This window comes from Mustela nivalis (genome assembly GCF_964662115.1).
Source record: "Mustela nivalis genome assembly, chromosome: 6".
Lineage (NCBI taxonomy): Eukaryota > Metazoa > Chordata > Mammalia > Carnivora > Mustelidae > Mustela > Mustela nivalis.
This window is the reverse complement of record NC_139025.1, coordinates 37500304-37521577: the sequence shown is the minus strand read 5'-3', so window position 1 is coordinate 37521577 and position 21274 is coordinate 37500304. Positions and strand designations below refer to the sequence as shown.

At 37.9% G+C, this 21274-nt stretch overlaps 1 protein-coding gene across 2 annotated transcripts in view; it reads right to left on the bottom strand.

Annotated features, from left to right (window-relative positions):
• The window catches only part of KCNH5 (potassium voltage-gated channel subfamily H member 5), a 313865-nt gene that overhangs the window by 238192 nt on the left and 54399 nt on the right, over positions 1-21274 (bottom strand). For both annotated transcript variants that reach the window (XM_082734149.1, XM_082734150.1), the window contains exons 5-6: positions 14620-14735; positions 8590-8982 (exon numbers count right to left, since the gene is read on the bottom strand). In XM_082734149.1, the coding sequence (XP_082590275.1) occupies positions 8590-8982; positions 14620-14735 (509 nt within the window). The remainder of the gene's footprint in view (positions 1-8589; positions 8983-14619; positions 14736-21274) is intronic.

Genomic DNA, 21274 nt, shown 5'->3' with positions numbered 1-21274 from the left:
AACATTTGCTTTAAGTCTATAGTAGTCAAGACAATGCAGTGGAAGTAGAGACAAACAGATCTATGAGACAAAACAGAGAGCCCAGAAACAGACCCACATAAATATAATCAACTGTTCTTAACAAAGGAGCAAAGGCAATACAATGGAGCAAAGATAGTTTTTTCAACAAATATTACAACTGGACATCCAAATGGAAAAAAAAATGAATGTACACACAGACCTTAAACCCTTTATAAAAAATAACTCAAAATGGATAACAGACCTAAATTTAAAACACAAAACTAAAGCTTCTAGACGATAACATGGGAAAAAACTAGGTCACCTTGGTTTTGGTGATAACTTTTTAAATACACCAAAGGCATGATCCATAAAAGAAATAATTTTTTAAAAATAATTAAAAACTGTTCTGTGAAAGATAACAATCATGAGAATGAGAAGACAAGCCACAGAATGAAAGAAATATTTTGTAAAAGACCTATCTTATAAAGGACCATTACATAAAACATACAAAGATCTCTCAAAATTCAACAAGGAGAAAATTAAAAACTTGATCAAAAAATGGGCAAAAGGATCTGGACAGACACCTGACCAAAGAATATATTGATAGAAAACAGGTATATGAAAAGCTGTTCAACATCTTATGTCATTAGGGAATTGCAAATTAAAACAATAAGAAGACAACACTACACAACTATTAGGATGATCAAAATCCAAAACACTGACAACACCAAATGCTGGTGAGGATGTGGATCAACAGGAACTCTCATTCAGTGCTGATGAAAATGCAAAATGGTACAGCAGCTTTGGAAGATAGTTCAGCAATTTCTTACAATATTGAACATAATCTTCCCATATGATCCAGCAATTGTGTTTCTTGGAATTAACCCAAATGAGCTAACTCACTCCTACACAAAAACCTACACACAAAGTTTACAGCAGCTTTAATCCGTAATTGCCAAAACTTGGAAGCAGCCAGTTTCTCCTTTAGTAGAAAAATAAACCAGTATATCCAGACAATCTAATATTATTGAGCTCCAAAAAGAAGTGAGCCAAAGCCATAAAAAGACATGGAGGAACCTTAGATGCATATTAAAACATGAAAGAAGCCAATCTGAAAAGGCTACATACTATATGATTCCAACCATATGACATTCTGGAAAATTCAAAACTGTATCGACTGTAAAAAGATCGGTGATTGCTAGGGGTAAGGGGAGGAGGAAGGACTAAATTAGCCAAGCACAGAGAATTTTTAAGGCAATGGAAGTACTCTGTATAATACTGTAATGATAAATACATGTCATTATACATTTATCCTAACCCACAGAACATACAGCATAGACTTTCAGTGATAACAATGTGTCAGTATAGGTTCACCAATTGTAATAAATGTACCACTATGGTAAGGGATGTTGATAATGAGAGAGGCTGGGGGGTAGGGGTTGTCAATCTCTGTATGGAAACTCTCTATACCTTCCTCTCAATTTTGCTGTGAATTTTAAATTGGTCTTAAAAATAAAGTCCATTATCAAAAAAAAAAAAAAAAAGTCCATTATCTATGCAAACACACAGATGAGAAAAATCAATCGATTCCAAGGTGGACTGGACAGGGTTTCTATGCATTTAATTAGATTAAATTTAGGAAAACTAAGAAAAAGAAATATTAAATAGTCCCTATCTGTACCACTGAAACTTTTTTTTAAGATTGATTTTATTTATTTATTTATTTATTTATTTATTTGACACAGAGAGATAGAGAGCACAAGTAGGCAAAGCAGCAGGCAGAGAGAGGGAGAAGCAGGCTCCCCACTGAGAAGGGAGCCCCATGCAGGACTTGATCCCAGGACCCTGGGATCAGACCTGAGCCAAAGGCAGACACTTAACTGACTGAGCCACCCAGGTGCCATGACCACTGAAACATTATTTTAAATTATCTGTAGGCTTTAATAAAAAAGTAATAGCAACCAAATTGTATTAAATAACAATTTCTAACGTGCTATATTTGGTAGAGGGCCTGAGATTCAACTGAAGGAGAAAAAAAGATCAGAGGCTGAAAAAGTCACCAAAATATACAAGCATAATTAGCTTCTTTAATTTCCAATACTTGATTTGATGGCTAGATAAGAAACAAAAAAACTGGGATGCCTGGGTGGCTCAGTTGGTTGGACGACTGCCTTCAGCTCAGGTCATGATCCTGGAGTCCCGGGATCGAGTCCCGCATCGGACTCCCAGCTCCATGGGGAGTCTGCTTCTCTCTCTGACCTTCTCCTCGTTCATGCTCTCTCTCACGTAAATAAATAAAATATTTTTTTAAAAAAAGAAACAAAAAAACTGCACTGTAAACAATGTACACTTAAACACAATAACTCAGGCATAATCTGCAAAAAATTTAGAAATCATTTTACATAAGATTTTCAGGAAATTAAAAATATTTATACATTTCTACTTAGCAATAGCTGTCTCATTCATTTTGCCTTCTAAAACAATACATAAGTGATCTTTTCCCCGATTTCAATTTGTCATGACCTAGTTTATCATGTTTACCACTTACACTTTATCTATGTAGTGTGTGCCTAAGCTCACTTATACTACCAAATCGTGTATTATCTTCAGCTGCCATATCTTTCTCTGATGCCCTATATAATTCAGTGCCCAGGTCCCCCCAGCCTCCCAGAAATCAGGTTCTGAGGACCACCCAGAGCTATAAAATGTGCCTACAAAAGAGCTTGATTCTATTCCTTGGATTCCTAGTGACAACTTTTTTTTTAACCCTGTGTTATGGTCCCTAGGAAATCTGCATTACTTCTTCTCAAACAGAATACTTTCCTCTAATGGATGCTGCCTTCTGTGCCTCACAGCTCTCTTACAGAATCACATATCCCGTTCGTGAATTCCTAGTAAATCAAATTACACTTCAGAGAGCACATCAAATGAGACAATCATGAAAATAAAGAGTTATTAAGTCCTGCACCCATATCACATTAACGGATTAAACTGCTATTTTCAGATTCATACTCTCCTATTCCCCAGCCACCACCAGCTCACTTCATCATTCTTAAGTTTTATGTCATTGTACAATTTACTAAAACCTCACTAACACTTCATTGCTTCAGTGAGCCACTGATATGCACTAAGAGTGATAAAGGATTATCAAGGAGATGGGCCACATTCTTCACAGTCACAAGGTATATAATCAAGCTAAACAAGCAAACATACACACATGAAATAATAACATCCCCTAAAAAATGCAAAATTCTACAAGCAAAATCCATTCCTGTCTCTATTCCCATTTGCTCCTTATAACCACCCTGTGGTGTAAATAATTAGGTATTCCCTTTCTTTTCTAACAGACACAGAAACTGAGAGCAGGAGTAACTACCCAAAAGCTCAAAACAAACATGTCCTAGGGAAGGCCTAAGTCCCCGATCACACAACAAACGGTACAGCACTCATGAACACACACAAAGAAACAAAAGAAAAATAGCTTTAATTACATTAATGGGCACTCATGTACATAAATGAAGATGAAATACAATGAAGATACTCATTACAGTTGCTTGGAAATAATCATTTTTAAAAAGACAAGAGGCCCAAAATGGAGTCACTTGTGCTAAGTCCATGTCAACAAACCAAGACTTAACACCAACTTAATGGCACTTTCAGCCTCTCCCAAGAATGTAATCTTAACCTGTCCGTCTGGAATTACCTGGTCAGCAGTAGTGAGGTAACCTGCCTGACGGACACATTGCCTGCCCCTAAAGGAAGGTGACATTGCCTGAAATAACCCACTCTGCTAATAATGTCCTGTCTGGCCCCTTTCTGCCTGTAAAAGTCTTCTGTTTTGTACAGCTCCTCAGAGCTCCTTTCTATTTGTTAGATGGGATGCTACCCAACTCCTGAATCATTAAATAAAGCCAATATGATCTTTAAAATTTACTCAGTTGAATTTTTTTTAACATAACGTAGTAAGGTTTCCCTGAAGAAATATGTTCCAGAGAGTTGGATGTCATATAACAGATAATACACAGCCAACCCACAGGAACTGAACCAGCAGAAAATCAAAAATACATAAAATAATGTGAGCAAAGAAACTAGCAGACATGTGGGTATATCTAATTAAGTATTGGAATTCAATAAGACAACAATATATTAATTAGAAAAGAAAGTTAAAAACAATATAGATGCAAAATACCAGACAATAATAATGTAAAAGGAGACAAGATACTAATTAGGAGGCAAGTAAAGATACTAATAAGCCACATATTGATGCTAAAAATGGGGCACCTGGGTGTCTTAGTGGGTTAAGCCTCTGCCTTCGGCCAGGTCATCATCTCAGGGTCCTGGGATGGAGCCCTGCATTGGGCTCTCTGCTCAGCAGGGATCCTGCTTCCTGCCCCCACATCCGTCTCTGCCTGCTGCTCTGCCTACTTGTGATCTCTCCCTCTTCAATAAATAAATAAGCATCTTTAAAAAAAATAAATAAAAATGTTAAGAGTAATCAATTAACAAAAAAACTTCCAAACTCGTAGAGGGAATCCAGTAGATGAAAGAAAAAACTCAATCCAAAAGATGGAAGAAAAAAAGAAAAAGGAAATAAAACATAGAGAAAAGGAAAGAAAAAGCATTTTAAAGTAGAAAAGAATATTCTCTAAATCAAAATGCAATTAATTTTGATAAATATACAGATTAAGCTTGTAGTTATACTCTCAGAATCTATATATTACCTATAGAAGATACAGTTGGAGTATAATAATCTATAATAAAATTTAAAATACAGAAGGGGTGCCTGGGTGGCACAGTGGGTTAAAGCCTCTGCCTTCGGCTCAGGTCATGATCTCGGGGTCCTAGGATCAAGCCCCGCATGGAGCTCTCTGCTAGGTGGGGAGCCTGCTCCCCCACACACACTTCTCTCTGCCTGCCTCTCTGCCTATTTGTGATCTCTGTCTGTCAAATAAATAAATAAAATCTAAAAATAAAAAAATTTTAATATAGGAATATATATACTAAATACTATATGAAAGCTAATGTAGCTCTGCTAGTATCAAGCCAAATAGACTTTAAGCACAAACAATCATTAGGGACAAAGAATGTGAGAAAATACTGTTGAGGAAATCCCCCAGATGGGAGAGCAAAAATAGGAAGCATTGGAAAATAGGAGAAAAGAAAAAGAAAATTAGACTAGTCCAAAAGGTGCAGTATCTGAAAAAAAGGAGCTCCAGCAAGAAAAAAGAAAAAAAAATGGGAAGAAGGGTGGAGATAATCATCACAGGAGAAAGAAATGAAGACAGAAGACACACTTTGCCAGACTGAAAAGGGCCACGGTCACTGCCCAGCCAAATGGATGAAAACAGACCCACACTAAGGCATGTGGTCAGAAAGTCTCAGAACTCTGGGGCAGAGAGGATGCACCAAACTTTCAGAAAGAGAACAAGGGTCAGAAATCCTAATTATCTCTAGCCTAGAATATTATAATTAGCCAAAGTCAATCATGTGGGAGGGGGCAGTAAAGAAAGATTTGTTTTAAGAAAATGATGTTGATCGACTACTGCTTGCATCGATGTAATGAGAGAAGATGTAGACCACAGGCAGGGAGCTTAGAGTTTGAATTGGCGATAAGTACAAAAAACAAAGCAAACAATAAATCCAGCTGTTTATTAACTCTCAGGAAAGTGGAAAGTACAGGAAAACAACCATAGTAGATTTAAGATTCCACCATAAATAGCATATTTGTACATAATCTTGTTTGCTGACATGGAAGCAAATAACAAAAGAATTCCCTAAATAATTTGAAAGTGGTTTGCTCTAGAGTTTTTATTTTTTTCAAAATGAGATATTGTCAATCCTCCTTCAAAGAGGTTTTACCAACTTATACTCCCTTGAGCAATGTATGAGCGTGCCCATACCGTCGCTCAGTGCAGGTCCCCTATGGAGTTCTGCCAAGTCAGGGTTAGGTGTGCAAGTTTTACAAGAGAAAGGTCTAGGAAAGACAAACAGAGGAGGTAGGAGCCTCTGAACCAAAATGTAGTTCTGAAATGTGTGAATGGGGAGCCCCAGAGCAAAAGTTTCTCGTTAGAGCAGTTCTGCATTGAATAGGACTAGACTAAATTATAATATTACCACCATCCTTAATTATTGGCTAAAAGTAGCCTGGAGGAAACATGGCTTCAGTTTGTGAACTGCAGCAGATCAGAAAATGCAGCAGCTGTCAGTCAAAACAAAACAAAACAAAACGCCTTTATTTATAGCATTTTGGGCTTTCTGAATACTCCCACGATGGTCAGTTTCAAGCTACTAGAGGGACAGTGCGATGACTCACTGAATGAGTGCTGAGTTTTAAAAAGATGCTAACAATTGGTTTTCCCAAACCAAGAGCAGGTTCCAGGAAGCTATGAACTGAGCTCCAGACAGCAGGTTTTCATGAAAGACAATATAAACGGTGTACCTTCTTAGCTACCACACTCACCAACTTAGTGTGTTAACAAAGTTTTTATTACAACAGTGTGAAAAGTGAAAATGGTAGGTCAGTATAGTTTGTAGATTTACTTTGCATTTTAATATGCAAAGGAGGCTGAGGATCTCTTGATCTATTTATACATTATGTTAAACGCATTTATTATTTTGTAAATATTTAGTGTATTATTTATAAACTGAACCAATCTTTTGATTGTTATTCAAATCTTTATGACTATGTTCTAAATAACTGAAATCTTAATCTGTTCATCTTAATATATTAATTCATACAGGAAGTGAAATATATACTGCTTATCATCTCCTTATCATATTTCACATTTTCAAAATTAACTCCTTTCAACGCCTTCCAGAAGGTAAATAAGAAAGAAATAAATCTACCTTTAAAAGCATGTAAATGGAATCTGAAATTAGAAAACAATTTACTATAATTCCTCTTTTTTCCGTAATTTTTAAAGTAATGCGTACAGCATCAAAAAAACAGTATCTACACTTAACTTTCAGGAAAATCGTTTTTTTTAATATTACTAAAGTTAATTGAGTGTAGAAATTTTATGGGAAAAAAGTCACTGAATAGTTTCTATCTATCTTCCAACATACATAGAGTAACAACAACATAGTAGAGATTTCCATCTGAGCAGTTTACAAGGACAGAGTAGAATCTTTGGGGAAATTAAATTTGTAATATCATCATTACAAACACATTTTAATAATAGATGCATTCTATATTGACTCATTTTTACATTATTAGTTGAGATTATTGGTTGCATCCTATTAGCTTGCTGTAGCAAGTTGAAAATCATCCACTATTAAGTTAAAAGCTAGGAAGCCCTGGATGAAGTGGTCTTTTAAGATATTACTCATTTTGCCTGGGTGGCTCAGTGGGTTAAGCCGCTGCCTTCAGCTCAGGTCATGATCTCAGGGTTCTGGAATCGAGCCCCGCATCGGGCTCTCTGCTCGGCAGAGAGCCTGCTTCCTCCTCTCTCTCTGCCTGCCTCTCTGCCTGCTTGTCATCTCTCTCTGTCAAATAAATAAATAAAATCTTAAAAAAAAAAAGATATTACTCATTTTTAGGGATGCCTGGGTGGCTCAGTTGGTTCAGCGTCTGCCTTCAGCTCGGGTCATGACTCCAAGGTCCTCGGACTGAGTCCCACATTGAGCTCCTTGCTCAGCCAGAGGCCTGAATCTCCCTCTCCCTCTGCTCTCCCTGCTTGTATGCTCTCTGACAAATAAATAAATCTTAAAAAAAAAAAAAAAGATATTGCACATTTTTAGTATTCCTTTAAGATTTATTTGTTTTAGAAGGAGAGAGTATGCAAGCAGGGGGAGGAACAGAGGGAGAGAAAAAGACTCCTCAAGCAGACTCCCCACTTAATGCAGAGCCCAATGCACGGCTCAATCCCAGGACCCTGAGATCATGACCTGAGCTGGAATAAAGAGTCATCTACCCAACCAACCAAGCCACCCAGGTGCCTCCACATTTTAAGTATTTCTAGTTGTGCAGATAATACTTAATGAAGAGAACCTTGAACTAGACCAGACATCAGAAGTCATCCAAGATAGTCTCTAACCATAAATGTACTTAGACAAAATTTAAAACAAAGGCTATAAAGAAGAAATCAAAAAGGCAAAAATTTGAGGATTTTCCATAGAAGTTTTTTTTGTTTTGTTTTTGTTTATTTGTTTTTTAGTTAACTCAAGCACTGCTACCATATATATCTGGAGAGGAGGAGTCAAAAGTTTTATAGATGCATAGAACACATCTGTTGTCCAAAGAAAATACATCTGTTTCATCTCTTTTAATCAATTACCTAATTCATCACGTTATTTGACCCCCAAATGCTGTTGCTTTTCTTCTGTTCCACCTCCTCCAACCACAACCCCCACCTTTTCAAACTGCAACTTTGAACAACAACCACTGTCCTAGTAATTGGTATTATCAACCAGAAAGCATGAAAAAGAAGCAGATGAAAATTAAAGTCATTTGAATATTATAATTTATGGCAAGTAGGGTAAAGGCTAAAAGTGGTTGCTAAAAAGAAGTTTGGATTATTTGTAAACTCTTTTTATCTTAATTTTCTCAAAATACATGATCCACAGTACTCAGAAAAAAAAGAAACTTACCTCATCCACATTTTCAAAGGCATTGATGATGTCATAAGGTAAACAAGACAACAGATCGATCACAAACCAAGTTTTCAGATAGTTCATCCTTATCAGTTTGGGGTCAGAAATGACCTCTCCACCAGGTCCCACAAAGGTCGTGTGAAAATTTAAAACAATGTCAACCAGAAAAATAACGTCCACCACACTGTCCAGCACCAGCCAGGCTATGTTGTTCTGCTTCGTTTTGAAGGAAACATTATAAGGAACCATAATGGCGGTGTAGAAGGTAAGAATTAAAATCACCCAATCCCAAGTAGTTTTAAAAGCACAATAATGTAAAATAATGTGTGGTGGCGTCTTTGGCGCTTCTTGCTTATACTGAGGAAGGATATCTGATCCCAGCTGAAGAACCTAAAAGAGAGATAATGTGTATATAAATGACTTGGACATCTCTGCAATTGGTAATGAATTCAAACTTACTGGAAGTCAAACCACAGTGTATTTTTCATGACTCCTGGTTTCAAGACCAGTCACACCCTATAGTTTTGTCCCTGTCTTCTGAGTTGTACCAAAAATAGTTCAAAGGAAGTTAATCTGTCTGCTCTTGTATCTGGCTTTCTCTCCACTGGCCAACTGTTGGTTCACAAACTGGTCCCCAAACACCAGGCACAAGGAGAGGACAAAGAAAAGGAAAGACCATTCCAGATCGTTAGATGGTGGTTTAATAAGCAAGGGAACATAGTTACAAGGCTTGTCACAGGAAATGGTAAGACAAGTGGACCTCCGTACCCACCCACCGGAATCTTAAAAACTTAGTAGATACCCTAACTGGATCCAGTCACAAACAGTCCAAATGACCTCAACAACATCCTATTCTTTCAAGGCTATGTCCTTGAAAATGGCTCCCACTGTGGGAATTGTGGGCAGAGGGTACATTCCAAGGACTGGAAGGAATCTCCAGTTGCCTGGGTTCAGTTCTGGGATCAGCCAGCAGTCACATCCTCTTGATGACTTTCTCCCGCACCAACAATGATCCATGGCACTGCTGGACATCCACTTCTGAGACTGCTTTCTGTATACTTACTTGCAACCCTTCCTAAAATCACACATCTCTAACTGACTGTCCAACAGTGATGTGGGTGACTCACCATTATCCATTCTTCACACATATTTAGCACCTCAGGGAACATAACTTTGATACTGATGTCCTCCCCGAACCCCAGGACCACAATGCTGGTGATCTTGCTGGGATTCAGTAAGGGGTCCAATGAGTGGCACAGTGATATCAGGGTTGTAAATGTTATAGCCTGCTTTTTCCTATTCTCCCTTCAATCAGTACTTATAGAACTGTCCAGACATTGTTTCCTGTCCAGACACATGTTCACTTTGGGGAAATAAAAAATGCTAAGTACTCAGGCTTGCTTCTCCATACCTTTTTGACTGACAGAAAAATTTTACTACAAGGTGATAGGAACTTTGACTTACTCTAAGCAGGTCTAACTAAAGAGAAGAAGGGGAAAAGCAGATGACAGAGCAAGAGTAGAGGCCTGGGAAGCCCTGGGCAAAAGTAACACAGACTTTGTATTGCTTTCCAGAACCTGGACCTTGGAAATTGTGAAAAGGAGTTGAAGGAATGAATCAGAGAGTTCTGCTCCATGCCATCAATGAAGCTAAGGCTAAGTAAACCTACAGGTTAAGGAGTTTGTAAATGGGACTTTGATAAATATTTCCAGCAGCTTTGTCATCTTATATACCCAAGTGTTCAGTGTCTCTAGGAGTAATGGGATCCAGAAGGTAGCAGTCAAAAAGTTATCATAAAGTTATAAATGCATTAAATATCTGAATATAAGAATAGATATAAACAAAAATGCCTATTAGCACATAACTCAAATGCCACAAGGCAAAACAAAACTAGCACTCCTTGAAACTTGAGGATTATCCTGAAAAGTTTCTCTTGTGCATGGAACTTATGTAACTGAAAACTAAGTATATAATACCCATTATTAATATATGAAATGTGAAAAACATCACTAGTATTCTCATTAGTTGTGTATTTTCACTACTGTTTTTTGTTTGGGGGCTATGACAACTATTTAGAAAGACTTTTATGTATTCGTCCTCATTATCAGTATCCTAGCCTTATTTCTCCCATTGGGTCTTAAATTCCTTAGCAACAGATTTTCCTACCAGGAATGTAAGCTTCGTGTTGGGATAGAGCTTTATGTAGACAGAATCATACATAATCATGGCTTCTCTTTCTCTTTATAGCCACTGGTCTATCCATTCCAATTTCACTGAGTTCAACATGAAAATTTTCTTCATAGTCAATGTTAATATTTTACCATCTATATTTACACAGCCTATAGTTGAAGCACAAAGAAATCAGACTTAGAAAATCAACTTAGTGCCAGGGTGCATTTATGACCTTCATGGGCCCTAGGCATTTTTGCCTCCCTGGACCCCTTTTTTTTATAAAAAAACAAAATAAAAATTGCATTTTATAGGTGTATTGTTACAAAGAAGAATAAATATTATAAATCCAACTTGTTTACCTAAAAATTCAATTTTTCCTCCTACTGTTAATAGAAATTCAAACACCCCATGGACCCCTATAAATTCTGTGGTCCCACACACTGCTTACAGACAAGTCGACCCTGCTCAGCACCCTGGCAGGATGTACAATGTCATCTCTAGAGTTGGAATGGGATCACTCCTTGGGTTAGTTTCCCTTAAATCTGGCTACAAATGAGAGAGAATCATCTGGAGAAAATTTTTAAATGATGATATACTCATACCTAGAAATGCCCCCCACCCTGACAATAATTAAAATTCATCTTATGCAATCTTTATTTCCAACACCTTTCCTGAGTGATTATAATGTACAGTCCAAGGTAAAACTCTTGTCTGATATTTCCTTAAACATTCAGGACCCAGTTCTTCAGACAGTGACTTGCATATGTAAAAGGATCCAGAAATGCTCTAAGAGGAGGAGGAGGAGAAGCAGGCCGAGAGGAAGGAGGGGAAGAAGCATGGCATCTGCCACAAAAGGACACTCATGCTTACACTTGGATCTCTCTCATATGCAGAGCACGACTTTAATCTTCACTTGGACTCTGGGGCGCTTTTATAAAGCCCTGAGTAACAATCCTTCAATATCTCACTACGGACGCTATTCCACTTGTACTCGGAGAAGTGATGAGCCTTAGGTGGCGTGGGATGAAAACACATTTTCTGATATATTTTTGTACCAAACCAAACACGTTCCTTCTCTCTGAATATCTGAGAGCACTGACACTAATAGAATCAGGACCATGGACATGACATTGCTACAGATATATATCTCCTCCCCCCTGTAAAAGTGAACAGCTGAAGCTAGTCTGTGGGACGTCAGTTCCTGTGGATAACTGATGAACTGCCTGCAGAGACACCCGGATCTTTGAAACCAGGAACTGTCTCCAAACATAGGTGTGCCAATGACATTGTGATAAAATTTGTACGTCTTGGGAAAACTGCAAACCTGAACTTGAATAGCAAATCCAAACTGTCAGGTTGAACAAATTATCTGACTCCGAGTAACATTTTTTGAAATAATATCCCGTTGCTAACTTGTTCCTTCTTCTGGGTCACAACTTTTGGACCAAGAGCACATGTAGATAAAATATCTTTTGAGAATCTCATTATTTCTTCATGATCTCTGAAATCAAGCCTATGACCTGATAGAAAACAGTTCTGTGTCTGAGTCAGTTTTGTGATTAGGGATGACCAATAAAGAAACTATCACTAATCCAAAGGGGATGCAAAAATCAAACAAAATCAGACGGGAAGAAAAAGGAGTGAAATTTCCTCAAAAATAAAAGTAAAAAATCTATCGAGGGGAAAGAAACTTCCCACTTGATGCAGAAGAAGAAAAAACCAATGAGTGTTTCGGGGCACTAAGTTAAAAAGTTTTCCTCTTTTCCTTCCTCTTGTTCTTGCCCAGTTGTATAACAGAAAAGAGAATAACTCTGAATAAGGTATTATTAAGACCCAGAAGTAATCATGACTATAAAAGACAGCAGTCACAGAAATAAGCCACTCCACTTGTGTGATTTGTAGAAAAAAGGGACAACTCAAGGCAGATAAGGAAGCTTTAAAACCAAGTAGTACTTTATAATAAGCATTATTGACAAAGGAAGTTGTATCAAATAGCCTGCTTTAAATCTTGTCCTGATTACATATTGTCTTTCAAAATATTGTGATTATTAGTAGTAGTTAATATTTAATTATGTTAATATCTTACCAGGACTTTTAAAAACATGTTTGCACATCCAAGTATTCATCTCTCCTCAAGCTAACAGTACTATTCAGAGCAGGAAGCCTTCTAAGTGCCCCATTAGCGATGGTCCAAGAAAAACACCAGAGCCCTCCAAATTCAAGGAACATACTTTACTTCCTAACCCTCTCCAAACCATATTTAATATCTGCCACTAGTTCAGAAAGTTACTCTGGAGCTCTCCGACTCACTTTTCTCCAGCAGAGCAAACTGATGAACATAAATATTGAATTTCATCTTTCTCTTCTTCGGTAAGCTACCTCAGAACATTCTGTGAGCACCCACTAAGTGCTCAGCCAAGTTTTTGTAGTTTAGTTAGCTTCTGGCGTCATTCACATGAGGAGGACAAGGGATGATTACAGAAGGCATGTGAACAACAAAGCTTTCTAGCTCCCCTGGAGCTCTGTCCTGAATTCCTTTTCTCTCTGGTTTCAATATACTTTCTTTGGGAAACTTCATCTAGTCCTATGGCACCAAGGCCTGCAATTCAGACCCAGAAATCCCTCTGCTTTTGTAGCATCTTTACTCAGATTTCCTATCAGGCACTTTAAACCTAATATGCCCAAAACTGAGCTCATTACCATTGCCCCTAAACCTTCTTCTCTTCTTATATTTGCCATTTTTTTAGCCAACAGCACTATCTACCCAGTTGTCTTGGACTCATCTTCTTTTTCATATTCAAGTCTTATCTATCAACAAATGTGTGGACTCTAATCTTGGAGTGTTTGCTATCTGCCCACTTCCATTTTGGGGTTCCTTGCTGAAAGCCATGGTCAGGCTAGCTGATTTACTACTTAAGTCCTCTTAACTAGTTTCCCTATCTACCCATTCAACACACAGCCACTAGTTTTTAATCATTTTTGTACCACAGATCCCTTTTGGTAATCTGGTGAAATCTATAGACCCCCTTCTTAGAATCATGTTTTTAAATTAATACAAGAAAAACATGGCATTGCAAAGGAAACCATAGGGACCAATCTCCCTTGGAGAGGTATTCTCTATAGCACAAATGTGTTCATATCATTTCCCTAGCACATGGGACATCAACCACTGTTTCACTCTATATCACTTTAAAGTTTCCTTCACTTGACTTCACCCACACTGAACTCATACTCAAAGTCAATCAGACTTTCTCATCTCTGAGCCTTTGCACATGCCAGTCTCCCTGGCAGAAATGACCTGCAGTCCTTCTTTACCCATGTCTCGTATTTTTCCTTCAAGACTCACTCAGCCCAGGTTTCCTCTCACTCAGGTAAGCATCCCTGGAGCCCCAAATCTAGGTAAATGCTCTTGTGTGTGTTCCCCCCTGCACCCTAACATTCTGTTTATCACATCCTATTATCAGTTTCTTCGGCTTGACCTTTCATTCCTTGATGGTAGAGCCCACTGCTTATTTGTCTTCACATCCTTTATAGAGTACCAGGCACAGAGAAAACTCTCAAAGAGTGTGTGCTGCGTACATCAACTGATGAGATGAGTGAACGTCCTAGCTCATTTACTCAAAGAAAACCTCACCCTCTACAAATACCACTTGGGATGTCATGAATTAGTTTCCCATTTCAAAAATAAGAGAAAATAAAAAGATACATTTTAAATTTCTGTAATTCCACAGGGGAAAGATAATGAGAAGATAAGGACTTGTAAAATAATCACCAGAGCATCTATACTGAATCATTTGGGGGGAAAAAATGTACCACACCCACGATCTTGGGAAGGAAAGCTAGTCTCCCACTTACTTCAGCTAATCTTGAATGTTTGTGGACCACCTCTGTTTTATTCATTGGCGTGAGCTGCTGCAAAACACTTCGGCTATTTGTCAAAGCCCGCGTCAATCGGGCAAATTTTGTCCAACCTTAAAAGAAAGGAGAGAAAGTCTCAGTTTTTCACATATAATGAATATGGAAGCCAACATTCTTGCTAATATTCAGAGGATCTCAGAAATCACATAACATCCAGCACTAATAGAAGTATCAATCTAAAGCATTTTATTTCTGCATAGACATCATCACATTTCAGGTACAGCTATAAAGTAATGAGCAATTTCTATATATGACCTTTGTGTTTTGCTCATACCTATTACGTCATCTCAGTAACCAAGCTGCCCACAAAACTCTGTGCTCCCCCTTGCATTATATAGACTTGTTACCAGAATGCAGCTGCCCAGCCAGGAAGACCCTTCCCAGCATTCCTTGCATCTAGCTATGTCCATGTCCCTAGTTCTCATCAATGGAATAAGAGCAGAAGTGATGTGGGTCACTCCTACTCATGCACATGCTGCAACATAAGAAGCAAGTAAGACTTCTCTACACTTTCTTCCTCTTTCTACCAGCTGGATGCAAGTGACAACAAGGCCCCAAGGAAAGGTAAAGCACTGAATCAGTGCATGGGAGATTGTCATATGCCAAGGATCACCTGCCTTGGACTGTAATGGGAGCAAGAAACATGCCTCTGTTGTGTTAAGCCCCTGAAAGTAGGGGGTGGGGGACATTTAGTAGAACAACCTAATGAAAACAGTTCTATTGTGCATTGTGTGGAGATAGATATGCATAAGAAAATGAAGCCCAATTTTGACAAATCTCACCTATTATGGTTCATACCACACTTCCATCTTTCTTGTTACATAGACAAATGTTATTTCTCTCTTAACAACTACAGTGATAATCTAAAGATCATTCCTTAAATATTGAGAATCTCTAATATTGTTTTCTGAAAGAGTAGTAATTTTAACTTCTGGGAGAAAGGGATGTGAATTTAATGAGGAAGAAATTTCTTCTGAGGCCTCAAATTTCCACTATTAAAATAATTAATTTCAAGGAACTGTCAAGGAGATGTGAATAAGTGTAGCAAAACTAACCACATTCCAGTCCTATCTCAATTATCCTTTCTCAAGATATCCTAAAGACTCTAATTTATTCAAGATTCCATTAAGACCTTTTGATAATTTTTATGCTATTGTTCCTAACTAGGTTATCTGTCAAACAGTTCCTTAACAAGGAAAACTCCTGATGGTTCCAAGGAATGACTGTAAAGGAAATAATAAAATTTCAGACAATGTGACAAAAGATGAAGGAAGAAATCCTGGGAAGACACCTGTCAAATGTCTTTCAAACTCTACTAGGTAGATGATATCATACTTTAATAACATTCTTCAGGCTAATTCTGACTTCAGTTAAGATTTGTGTTTCCTCACCAATTCAGCTCTGTCTATGGTATGCAACAAATGGATTAGAAAATAAGTAAACTAGCATCAGTTGATAGAAGCCCCTTAATTCTTTATTAGTGGACTTTATACTAGTGACTAGAAGAAAAAAAAAATGTTAGCCTTTGGGAATGTAACCCTAAGACTAACCCTGTGTAATGTGCTTAAAAAAACAAAAACACAAAAAACAAAACAAAACAAACTTAACATCATTGTCAAAGACAAATATGCAATCTATATCACCAATCTAGACTTTTCTTCTGAGCACAAGACCTATCTAGTATCTAGCCAGCCATTAGCCACCTCTTACTAAGATACTCTACAGGCATCTCACACTCAACATGCCCAAAATTGATCTCATCATCGCCCTCCATTTCCAACTCTGCATTTTTCGTGTATTCCTGGACTTGGTGAATGGGCCCACGATATTTCTGTTGCCCAAATCAGAAACTTAAAATTCATCCTCCTCCTTCACTATTATCTGCACATCCACATATCCAGTCATCTCTAAACCTTATAGGCTATAACTTTTTAATAAATACTCAAGCTGAATTTCCTCTCTCCATCCCTACATGTCAAGGAGCATATCATCTTCCATCTAAGTTAGGAGGCAGCATCTTAAAAGACTATACTCTCTATCTGCTCTCTGACCATATACTCCCCAAGCAACTCTCTACATTGCTGCCAAAGTGCTTTCTAAAGCACACACGTGGTCCATGCCCTTCCCCTATTTCAAACTCTCTAAGAAATCCCTGGAGGCATTGAGGATAATGTTGCATATCCTTGGTATACAGGTGATTTAGTTTCTGATCCCAGAGGTCTGCTCTGCATTCATCTCCTTCTACGTCTTCATAAATACTCTGTATTTCAACCTTATGAAAATCAGTAGCAAATTTAAAAAATAATAAATTCAAAACTATAACTAAATCTGCTAGGAATTCTCTGTACATCCCATGATATTCAGTACGTCCCGGCTTCATGCACTATATCACTCTGCCTGCCTGAAATGCTTCCCCTGGCCCCACCTGTCTAGCCAAAACTTTACTGGTACCTCCAGACTCAGTTAAAGCACTATCTCCTTCCGGAAGCTTCTCTGATCCACTCATAAGAGAAGTACCCTCCTCTGTGCTTGCACACCATAAGCTACATATCTCACATGGCACAAGCAACACTTATGCAGTTGTTAACATGTCATCCGTTCTCACTATTGTTCTCTCCGTATTCAGCACTTGATCAGGTCCCGGCCTAAAACAGGCCATTAATTAACTGATTAAGGCTTATTTGTAACTTTAAAAATCAGATCTAAAATAAGCCCCATTTTGTTTTATCATCATTGGGTTTGGTATGGTTTCCCTTTGTTGGGTAAAAGTGGTAAGGGTCCCTTCAAATAACAGTAACAATGTTGGCAACTGAAATATTTCCTGTGATCATTTTTCTTTCTTACTTTGACTGGGTATTAGAATTGCACTAAATATTTCTAGAAACTTACAAGGCAATGTTATATTTATTGAAGCTTCCTTTTTCTAAGACAAGTGATGTTACACATCTTAGTACATCTGAGTGTCAGATTTAGTAAGAAGCCCATTTTTATTCCCAGAGTACAATAAGGTTTATCCAGAAAATATTCTGAAAAAAATTAAAAGATATTGAAGGAATAAATTCATTGACACATGGAAGAATACAAATCACCAGACGGCCTGCGTTCTCTCATTTCCTAGGATCGTGGTTAGGGTTCAGGCTTTCTTATGGTCCTCAGTTCTAAGCAGTTAGCATCTTTTTTCAAGACCCCTAGAGCACCCATTTCTCCTCACTCTAAGCGGAGTACCTTGTCAAATGCTACTGAATAAACAGAACCTATAAGAAACATAATTGATAGCCCTCCATTTCCCTTCTGTCCCTCCATCTCTAGACCCACCTCTACGGCACTGATTCTTGCCTGCACCTTTGTCATCTCAAAGTATTAGACATTTGCTCTTTTCTGATCATGCATATGTTCTATTCAGGGACATTTAAGTAGTTTCTAGATTTTTCGCTATCCCTAACATCACCACCAGTGAATCTCCTTATGCCTATCCCCTTGTGTCCTTGGACACATCTGGAATGGCCTACATTATTAACTAAATTAGTTCAGTTGGTCCGTCATCAACCCCCACTATACGGTCAGACTTTGAAGAAGTTCAGCAGCCATGCTGTCTAGGTCAGAAAAGAAAAGACACATCAGCAGTTCTAACTTTTCCCAGCGATACATTTACTGATCTCACCTTTACAGAGACCTCACTGGTGTAACTGATTATTCAGCACAGTTCGCTGATGTTACTTGGATGTGGTCGATACAGGGTAATGTGAACAGACATCTGAATATGAAGAGCCTAATACTCACTCTATGACTTGTTCGTGGAATTATGAGAACATTCGTTCTCCTAAAAGCTCAGATGCCAACTCCTTCTTAATAAAACATTAGTTTAGCTCTATTGGGTTGCAATTAACCTCTCTGTCATGCACTGCCTAATCTTAAAAATAAGAGGAAGTCACAGAGGCAGTTAAATCAATCTATTAGACTGCAACACAAGATTCTAATCTATACGAGAAAAGCTTAGGTAAACAATTATACTCTTGGCCAAAGAGACTACATGGCATAATTACTCATTTTTCATCTGTTGTTTCCTCTCTAAAGAAAACCATTGGCTTCCCACAGGGGAAGGTTGCTATTTTTGCTGTTAGCTTCATTCTATAAGAATTTTTTGTCTCAATTATTGGCATGAAGATGACATAACTATTTGGCACAGGATATTTCACACTGTGAGTGTCTTGGCAGTTTTGGAATCTGTTTGAAAATATCCGTACAGGATAAATGGGCAGAGATTTTGGCCCTCTCTTTTAGAACACATATGGGTAATCAACAGAATGGATTTCTTGGCTGTCGTTTTTCCCCTTTGTATTATCACAAATGATGAATCAGGTACCATCGACTAATTATCTAAGCAATAGTTCCAAGACTTCAGTACCAGGAACAAAAGATAGCAAAAATTCTTTGCCCCCTTAAATTATTATCAGTAAATTTCTTGGTTCAAAGCAATTCAATTCTGTCAGAATCAGTGTTCGTGACTTGTGCTTAATTGCTGTATGAAAAAAGGAGAGCAGGGTGTTGGGGCGACCAACAATAATAAGTTTCCACTGGAAAGGATGAGACAGTATGGTGCAGTAGAGAGAACATGGGACTGGCAATCAGTCACACTTTGTATGTCAGGATCTTCAACCGTAAAACGGATATAATGATACTAATTTTCAGAATTATAGAGAAGAGTGATAAAGAATGTAAAGTTCCTGACATACAGTAGCTACTCCATCAAAACTGGATTCCTTCCCTTTCCATGGTTTTTACTACCATCCATCATGGTAGAAATCAGAGATATCATGGATATCATTCAGTGCCATTCTTGTTAAGGGGAAACAAAAATCAATGTAGAATGAAGTTTTGGTACCGTAAGATTCATTATGAGGAAGAGGTGCACTCAGATTGGTTGGCTGCCATCCTGTTATAGCTACTAACCCAGGTACAATTTAGAAATAAAATTCCGAATTAGCCAGTTTACTCAAGTCTTTGAACCATGTATCTGAGTTTCTTGGTTAAAATACCAAATCAAGTAGGAAATTGAACAATTCCAACCACGGCAAATCCTCGAAGGACTTGGGCCCTTCCTCTAATAACCGGCCCCTTTTCACATTAAGAAGGTCAAATGTAAAGTGCTAAATAGTGGCTGTGGGGGCACTGCTTCTTTGTTAATAATCTCAAGGGGAAACCTTTCAATGTTTCAACCATTAAGCATGATATTTCTGTAGATATATTTGCAGATGCCCTTCATCAAATTTATTAAATTGTCTTCTAACTCTGAAGAAGAAGGAGGAAGAAGAGGAAGGGGAAGGGAAGAGGAAGGGGGAGAGGGAGGAAAAAGATGGTAAAAATACCCTTGCTCTGGGAGTAAAAGTCCCGTTCTAGCCTGCTAATGTGTGGATTCACTTGTCTATTCTGTATCTTACAATATTATTTCCTATGTCCTAGATAGAACTCAATTACGTAATTATTTCTTCAAAATCTTGCAAACACCTAGTATATTGTCCCTTGCAACAGCCTCAGCTCCCTGATCCTTTGCCCTGATTCTTTTCAATTCATTCACCTTATCAAACCCAACTCTGGTGAAATCCAACTCTTCATTACCTCTTCATCTATACACTTTTGACTAAACATGGTTGGAGCAAAACACATAATCATGCTCACAGGTGCTAGTGGAACTCATGATCACTAGCCCAAGCAGACCTTAGCTCCAAATTCCCTTTGCCCACTCACTCCTCCACCCTCTTAGGTTCCCATTTCATACCTACTTCTCTCTCACCACGCCTTCAACACTTCTTCACCATCCTTCCTCTCAGGTGATAACCATGTTTATTTTTTTTGTTTTGTTTTAAAGATTTTATTTATTTCTTCAAGAGAGACAGAGACAGAGAGAGGGGCAGAGGCAGGATGTGGGACTCGATCCCAGGACCCTGGGATCATGACACGAGCTGAAGGCAGATGCTTAACTGACTGAGCCACCCAGGTGCCTGATAACCATGTTTTTTATATTAATGAGAAGATAAGTAAACATATATTGGAAGTTTTCTTTTGATTGTTTTTATCTGTCTCCCTCTTCTCCATTAGAATGAGAAGGAACTATGTATCTCCAGGACCTACAAGGTGCCTGCACCATTCTGTATGTCTAATAAGAATTTTTGGTTGAGGGAAAAAAAATCAGTAAAATAGATAAACAAGGGGAACAGCATTTTCCTACAAGTCATAAGTAGGCTCATGTTAAGTAACTCTGGTACCCAGAGTTAAATTAAAAACAAATCTATCGTCTCCCAATTCAACGCTCCAGACCTAAATCATTTCGACACTATAGTGTTATCATGAAATCTCGTCTGCTCTTTCTCAAAAGTTCCACGGTCTCCTTAACTCAACCTAAGAATTTGAGAGACACATTTTTTCTGCCAAGATTTCCAAACATACTTTCTTATACTTCTACCTTCACAGAGACAGTAGGACAGAAATAGGATTTAATGTCATATTTTATTTCTATTGAATTTTTCATATTAATTTTATAGCTCATATGAATAATAGAAAGAAGCTCATATACAGCATTCATAGTTATATTATA